Raw genomic sequence first — 8575 nt, 5'->3', positions numbered from 1 at the left:
GAAAAACAACCCTTCTCATTAGAAGCACATAGAACTGTAAGAATTATGCACTTTTTCTAACATACACTTGTTTATTAATACATATTTATTTTTGTTTATTTTATTAATGTATTGTTTTTACTGGCAAAGTGTATATAAAAAATAATCACAACAGCTGAGGTGCTTTCATTTCCAGAACATCAATGGGGCCTTTCTGTATCTTGATGTTAAGATATATGGTAGCACCCATATGTAAAAAATAGCTTAACTGAGCGGTATAATAATAATAATACTACAACTTCTGAACAAAAGGACACATCAACATGCATTTATATGTGCGTGTATGTGTATATATATATATATATAATATTTTTTATGGGTTGCACCCACATGGTATACATATCTCTCTCTCTCTCTCTATATATATATATATATATATACATAATATTTCTTTCTAGGTTGCACCCACATGCTATATATATATATATATATATATATATATATATATATATATATAATATTTTTTATGAGTTGCACCCACATGGTATACATATCTATCTATCTATCTATCTATCTATCTATCTATCTCTCTCTCTCTCTCTCTCTCTCTCTCTATATATATATATATATATATATATATGCATAATATTTCTTTCTAGGTTGCACCCACATGCTATATATATATATATATATATATATATATATGTATATATATATATCAGGTGCACCCCACCCATATATTATTTATTTTTTGTACAGGCTGCAGACCTAAACTATAGTCTGTCCTTGCTCATGACCTTTGCATAGGACATATATTACTACTCATATTTACGTATTGTTTATTCGATGGTATGTGGGCATATAAAAAGCACACACCCAGCTATGCACAGACACTGTGTGAAATGGGTGGGAATGCTTGCAATATACCATTGGAATGCATATATCAAGTGTTGTGTAAGTATGAAAAATCTTTGCCACAGGAAAATAAAAAACATATAAAATACAGCAATATATGATTAGCACAGTGACTCTGCCAAGGTTTATAGGTCTGGTATATACACGTATTTGCATTTGAGGAATGTGTAATCTGTATGTATTTCTCATGGTCGTGGTAGTAGGACAGTATGAGCAGCCAGAAAATACAAGTATAGAATTATTTCAATTCTACAGTTACATTGGTTGTACTCAGACAGGTTGTACTCATACACCATGTACTGGTTGTACTCATACCCTGGTTGTGCACAGGCTGGTTGTACTCATACACTGAATATACTCATGCGCTGGTTGTACTTATACACTAGTTGTAATCATACACTGGTTGTACATATCCACTGCTTGTACTGATACACTGGTTGTATTTATATACTGATTATACTCATACACTGGTTGTGATTATACACTGAATATGTTCACACTCTGGTTGTATGGTTGTATTTATACATTGGTTGTACTCATACCCTGGTTGCACTGGTACACTGCTAGTACTCGTACACTGGCTGTATTTATACAATGAATATGCTCATACCCTGGTTGTATTTATACACTGCTTGTACTCATACACTGGTTGTATATATGCACTGATTATACTCATACACTGGTTGTACTTATACACAGATATGCTCATACCCTGGTTGTACTTATACACTGCTTGTACTCATACACTGGTTGTATATATGCACTGATTATACTCATACACTGGTTGTACTTATACACTGAATATGCTCATACCCTGGTTGTATTTATACACTACATGTACTCATACACTGGTTGTACTCGTACCCTGGTTTTACTCATACACTGTTTTTAGTCATACACTGGTTGTATTTATACATTGATTGTACTCATACACTGTAGTCATACACTGGTTGTATTCATACACTGCTTGTACTTATACACTGTAGTCATACACTGCTTGTACTCATAAATTCTTTATAGTCATAGACTGGTTGTATTGGTTGTACTTATACACTGGTTGTATTTATACATTGGCTGTACTCGTACACTGAATATACTCATGCACTGGTTGTAATCATTCACTGTACTGAGACTTTTGTTCATCCATTCTCACATATCATACAGTTGCTTTGCTGTGTAATATACCAGGATGTTCCAATGTTTGTTCTAGTGAAAGTCTTGTAAAATTCTAGCTAGAATAAATCAGGATGAAAGGGGATTTTCAGCCTCTTTGTCGCTTCTTCACAAGGCCCCAGAGAACATCGAGTAATAAAAGAGGCCCATTCACACCAGAGTCCTACATAACATTCATGTGTTGTATCCATCGAGGATTTCTGTGTATAGCCTCTAAAATCAAGACGAAAATCCTATTTTATGCTTTGATTGCATATGCAAAATTATTTTATTTCCTTCATCGCAAAAATTATAAAAGAGTCGAACTAGCATGGGTTATCATACATCATTATTACTTTGTTTCCCTGTAGACTTAAAAAAAAAAAAAAAAGCAAAAAAAAAAAAAAAGTTATAATAATAATAAGAAATAACAGCAACAAAAAAATTGACATTTTTACTACTGGAGTATTTATTTTCTGGCCTATTATGTGCACATGAATTTGTATATTATCTCCTGCCAGTGACTGGCTACTTTAGGTCAAAGTAAATGACTGATAAAGACATTATTGTATATATAGTTTTACTGCAGCATCTTTACAACAGTCTGATGGGCCATGGTTTAACATACTTATCTTACACATAATAATATTGTAGAAAAGTTTATTCGCATGTGATTTTTCATTTTTTTTTTTTTTTATAAATGTGTAGTACTGATAAAAGGATTCCACAGGGTCACATTGTAATTAGTCTTCACGGGATCTATCTATATTTTTTACACGCCCAGACACACATGTGACTACTACAGGCTTTCACCTTGGATGACATTGCTGCAATGTACACGTGAAAAAAAAAACACACCGGGGATTTCAATTTAAAATAACATTTTATTTATTACATATCATAGGAAGATATACACCGTCTCCAATTTTAGTAATTTAATATTATTTTCATACCACTCTTACAAAAATATAAAAATACAAACAATCTGAAATCATATTAACCGTAAAATAAATTTAAAAGATCTCGATAATTTTATTAAATTGATAAAAATAATTCTAAAACGATTGAGTGCACATCACGTTGATTGATAAGGCATTTGCATTTTTTGCATAAATATAGGAGGACGTTAACAACATAGCTATCGTTAAAAACTATTTTGCATTGTGCTATAGAAAAGGGGTATGGAGTATCTCCTGCATTGTGATAGAAAGATGCCTGTTTGACATCTACATAAGGCTGGTCATAAACTATACAATCGGATCGTACAATCTTTTTTGGAGTGAATGTGATGATAAACACAAAGGGGAGTATTTACTAAAACTGGCGCACATGGAATCTGGTATAGCCGTGCATGGTAGCCAATGAGCTTCTAGGTTTTTACTGTGAAAGCTTAATTGAACAAGCTGAAGTTATAAGCTGATTGGTTACTATGAGCAGCTGCAATGTGTACACTAGCTTTAGTAAATCTCCCCCAATCTATAGCACGATATCAGACAGGCTCTTGCACTGCATTGTTGATGGTAAAGCTGGCTACACATTATACATTTTTTTCAATTTCCTTTAGATTTACTCAACCGTGTAGTGCAAGGGCCTGCCTGATTGTATACAATTTGAAAGTTTTTAGGTTTGACCTCAAATTATACGTTTTTTGTAAATCTAAAGGGAAATTGTACAAGACTATTGTATAATGTGTAGCCAAAGAGATTTTATAGTGTATGATAAGCCCAAGCTTCGCCACACATGTCCCAATCTGATTGTACAATCTCCTTAAGATTTAACAACTATGTAGTGCAAGGACCTGATTGGATACAGATTGTAAGATAAGATAGGTAGTTCCTCATATGTCATCATTTTGGTAGATCTAACGTGATTTTACAGAGAATGTACAATCAAATTCTAAGGTGTGTGCTGGGCCTATAGGCTACACAATCTGTACAATTTCCTACATGGTGTAATATGAGGATAAAACCTAAGCAATCTTTTCAATTAGCATCAGGCAGGCTGTTGTACTATATACATAGATCTCATTGAGATTGTACAATCAGATTGTATGGTCAATCTTAGAGAAATCTACTTATATAAGGTCACCTGTGTACAGGAGAGACTGGAAACCAGCATCTCAGGGGCTGTGATGCCACCACAAGTCCCAGCAAGGCCGGAGGAGCATGGTGGGACTTAAGTTCTCAGCACAGCAGGGAAGGCACAGTTCTTCTGCTCTCAATGTTTAGGTAGTTGTAGATCCTGGTGCTTTGTGCGGGTTAGTAAGTAAATGGTGGACTCAACTACTGGTATCCCTACCATGGAAGTAGTCTATGGCATAACTCATTACAGAGGAAGTCAGTTGGTGTCTCCTCCTCTGTCCTCCTCCACCATACTTTCTTTGGCATCTTCCTTCCCCTCCTTTGGGGAGATTGGAAATTTTTCCTTGTTGTTTTCTTTTTTCCATTTCATCCTTCGGTTCTGGAACCAGATTTTCACCTGTCTTTCAGTGAGTCCAAGGGCATCAGACACCTCCACCCTTCTCTTCCTGGTCAAGTAAGGGTTAAACAGAAATTCTTTCTCCAGTTCCAGCGTTTGGAATCTACTGTAGGTCTGTCTTCCTCTCTTTCTCCCAGGGGCTACTAACCAAAACACAAGAAATACAACTTTAGGGGTTTTTTTTCCCACCCACAGCAGCAATCGGCTATTTCTGAAGATGTTCATTATTGTCCCCCTCCCAAATTGAAAGTCGCTGGAGAACCTCCTACACCTAAACAGTCATAAAAGTTTTTTATAGGGAGCATGTGAGCCCAACTGATACATAAACCTACACAGTGGAGAAAATTAAATAATTTTGCTTATACAGGATTGGATAATGGTAGTCAACAGAGTTTCACCTTATTTACTAAGCTCTGGGGAAATTCCCTAACAAAGTGCAACTTCCCTTGGAAAGTAAACAGTCTGTTTGCCTTTGGTAAAACAGCCCCTCTGACTCCAGTGCTAAGCAAAAACATACACAACCCATAAAAAGCCGACATTCCACCACACAGATAAACAAATGCTATTTATGAGCTCCTCCAATGTCAAGGCAGAACAGAAATGTAGATCTAATCGTTAATAAAGTCACAAACTAGTATAATAAAATCATTATCAAAGGGTTAATGTTATTCCCTGCAAACATTTAATGGTGAATGACACTAATTATTTTGATACATTAATTTAAATAAAAAAATACACCCGAGACTTTCCAGATAGAAAGGGCATGTTATAGAATTTATAGAATGTGATTTATGAGCTAACAATGTCAAGGCAGCAGAGAAAAAGGAGATCTAATAATCAGTAAAAGCCCAAAATGGCACAATAAAAAATACAAATTATTGTATACAAAAGGGATACAACTAAAGAGACTTTCCTAATAATAGGGGCATGCTATCGTTTTTTTTTTTTTTTACAATTACAATGAATGAATGAATGAATTAAAAATACTGCTCAGATAGTAAGGGCATATTATATATATTTTTTGTAATTTTTATTTAATAAAATAATAAATGGGATACAGCTACAGACTTCTCTGATAGAAAGGGCATACTATAAATATATATTTTGTAATTATTAATTAATAAAAAATAATAATTAATAAAATAAAAATAGGACACAGCTAGAGCCTTCTCAGACAGAAAGGGCATACTATATATTACAGGCATACCCCACTTTTAAGTACACAATGGGGTTTATTTACTAAAGCTGGGAAGTGCAAAATCAGGCTCACTTCTGCATAGAAACCAATAAGCTTCTAACCTCAGCTTGTTCAATTAAGCTTTGGTAATAAAACCTGGAAGCTCATTGGTTTCTATGCAGAGGTGAGCCTGATTTTGCACTTTCCAGCTTTAGTAAATAAACTCCATTGCGTACTTAAAAGTGGGGTATGCCTGTATTTGTAATTATTAATTAATACATTAAAAATAGGATACAACTAGAGACTTCTCAGCTAGAAAGGGCATACTATATATTATTTGTAATTATTAATTAATAAATTAAACATAGGATACACCTAGAGACTTCTCAGATAGAAATGGTATGCTATATATATATATATATATATATATATATATATATATATATATATATATATATATATTTATTTGTAAGTAGTATTAACAATTAAATAATTAAGTAAATAAATAAAGGATACAGCTAAAGAGACTTCTCTTCAATTTGCATTTAAATACGTAAGTAAATAAAAGGATACATCCAACTTCCCAGATAGAAAGGGCATGCCATAGATTGTTTTTACAATGAAGTAATTAAGCAAATAAATAAAAGGATACAGTTAACTTCCCAGATAGAAAGGGCATGCCAATGATTCTTTTTTTTTTTTTTTTTTTTACAATTAAATAATTAAGTAAATAAATAAAAGCATGCAGCTATCTTCCCAGATAGAAGGGACATGCTATGGATTTAAATTACAATTTGCAATGGAATAAACTCAATCGATCAAATAGGATTAATAATTTAATAAAATAGGATACAACTAAAGAGACTTTCTAGATAGAAAGGGCATGGTCTATCTATCTATCTATCTATCTATATATATATATATATATATATATATATATATATATATATATATATATATATATATATAGATATATATATATATATATATAGATAGATATAGATATAGATATATAGATATAGATAGATATATATAGATATATAGATAGATAGATATATATCTATAGATAAATATATAGATATATCTATATATACACATTTACAGGAGCTTTACAAGGGGGATTAGAGTTAATAAGAGGTAGTAGTTGAATCTCCTGGGATTTAAAGCAATCCATGTGTCCCCAGCTTGTGTGCACAGCTAGAAGGAGAGTCTGGATGACCTTAGTGCGTTTTATTAGCGCTTATCCCAGCTACATGGAAAGTTGAAATCTTTTTACTGCACCCAACCTTGTGGTCTCATCCAGGGGAACATTTGAGATGCAGAAGAGTTCTGATTTAAGTGCTCTGGATCGTCTCCAATATTAGCAGTGGACGATTTACAGTCAGGATATTGGACCAGCTCGGCCTCTTGATGTGTCGTAAAAATCTGCTGTCTCTGTAAGTGATCGTATCCGTAAAATTTAGTGGGGTCACCATGACACGTAATCCCACAAGGAGCCTGCTGATAGCCTGCGGGGCTCGGGATGGCTGCGGGGGTCCCCCGATGGTAGAGGTCCTGGTTGGGGTGCTGCAGAGCTGAACTGCCACTGAACACCAGAGGGTGCCTACTACTGCTGCTGCTGCTGCTGCTGACATCTTGGCCAAAGTGACAGTCGTAGTAAACCGGATTTATGGCTTCTCCTGCTTTGTATTTGGAGTAGAGCGGATTTACAAAATAGGAATTCATCTGGGTTAGATCAGAAGACAGCTCAGGAAAAAAAAAAAAAAAAAAAGAAGAAAATCAGAGCTGAAAAGTGAACTGCCCTTTCCCTACAAGCCTGCACTAACCACTACTCATAGTAGCAATAGCACTGCACTGAGCTGATCACTATGGAATAATGACTTGCCTCACTGCTTTTGCCATTTCCTACTAGGCACACAACACAGAAAAAAAAAAAAAATCTTCATATACTTGAGTGGATCTTTGGCTCTAGTTTACATTTACCATTCCTGAGGCATCAAACAACCCCCATCAGGGACGTTGATATATTGGAGAAAGCGGTAGGCAGTGTGATTAGCGAGATAGCGAGCGGAGGGATACCGAAAACTTTCTTACATGCTGAATTTCATGCATGACCTCATTACACTGGGAGAGATCCCTGCGCCGTGACGCCCTGGGGCTGCGGAGAGCTGCGCACTTCTTTCTGCAGGATTATCATAGTGCCCCTGTGTTTGCTGTATACAGCTCAGTCTCTGTTTTATAAACATTGCATGTAGGTTTAGTCACAGAACTGATCTCCCTATATATATATATATATATATATCAGGTCTTTTCTGCTTTAACTTTAGTCGTTTTACCTAACTCTACACAAGCAGGTCATTTGCAAGTCCAATGAGCATTTACCCTTGACTTGCACAACGGATGGCTGGAACTTGCAGGTTAATTGGTACTAAATGAAATGCATGCCTATGAATATATTTCCCATCATTACCCCCTGACAGAAAACCAGGAGGGCCTAAATCCCAGTGTTAAGTAAGGAATTATGCTGGAGAAGTCACCCAGGAAATGATTTACTACAGCCACTTATTTATTTGGGGGATAAAAAAAAAATAGAAACGCTCAATGTGGTCCTTTGCGGATTACAAATATGGAGAAAATGAAATTTTTGATTTATTAAGGGGGGAGACACTGTGGTTGATTTACTAAAGGCAAATTGACTGTGCACTCTGAAAGAGCAGTTGCTCCAGAGCTTAGTAAATGAGCAGAAGCTCTGCTGACTTCCATCATCCAATCATGTGCAAGCAAAAATGCTCTTTTTTTTGATTCCCTTGCACATGATTGGGTATTCTTTGCAAAGTGAAGCTTTACCTAATTTACTAAGTTCTGGTGCAACTG

The 8575-nt window shown here is 35.0% G+C and overlaps 1 protein-coding gene across 2 annotated transcripts; it reads right to left on the bottom strand.

The window, feature by feature from the left end:
* Nucleotides 1–2910: 2910 nt before the first annotated feature.
* LOC143924045 (homeobox protein Hox-D8-like) lies at nucleotides 2911–7673 on the bottom strand. 2 transcript variants are annotated; one of them, XM_077448079.1, is made up of 2 exons: nucleotides 6988–7673; nucleotides 2911–4664 (listed from the first exon to the last, which is right to left on the bottom strand). In XM_077448079.1, the coding sequence occupies exons 1-2, from the start codon at nucleotides 7424–7426 to the stop codon at nucleotides 4384–4386; spliced, it is 720 nt and encodes a 239-aa protein (XP_077304205.1). In that variant the 5' UTR covers nucleotides 7427–7673; the 3' UTR covers nucleotides 2911–4383. The 2 variants fall into 2 exon arrangements, with proteins under 2 accessions (XP_077304205.1, XP_077304204.1); XM_077448078.1 differs by having other exon boundaries at nucleotides 2911–4667; nucleotides 6988–7669.
* Nucleotides 7674–8575: the final 902 nt, after the last annotated feature.

The sequence above is a fragment of the Lithobates pipiens genome, unplaced genomic scaffold, assembly GCF_037356315.1.
Source record: "Lithobates pipiens isolate NorthernLeopardFrog02 unplaced genomic scaffold, aLitPip1_a1.2 Scaffold_22, whole genome shotgun sequence".
In the NCBI taxonomy this organism is placed as follows: domain Eukaryota; kingdom Metazoa; phylum Chordata; class Amphibia; order Anura; family Ranidae; genus Lithobates; species Lithobates pipiens.
The sequence above is the reverse complement of the archived record's forward strand: the minus strand, read 5'-3'. Positions and strand labels throughout refer to the sequence as shown.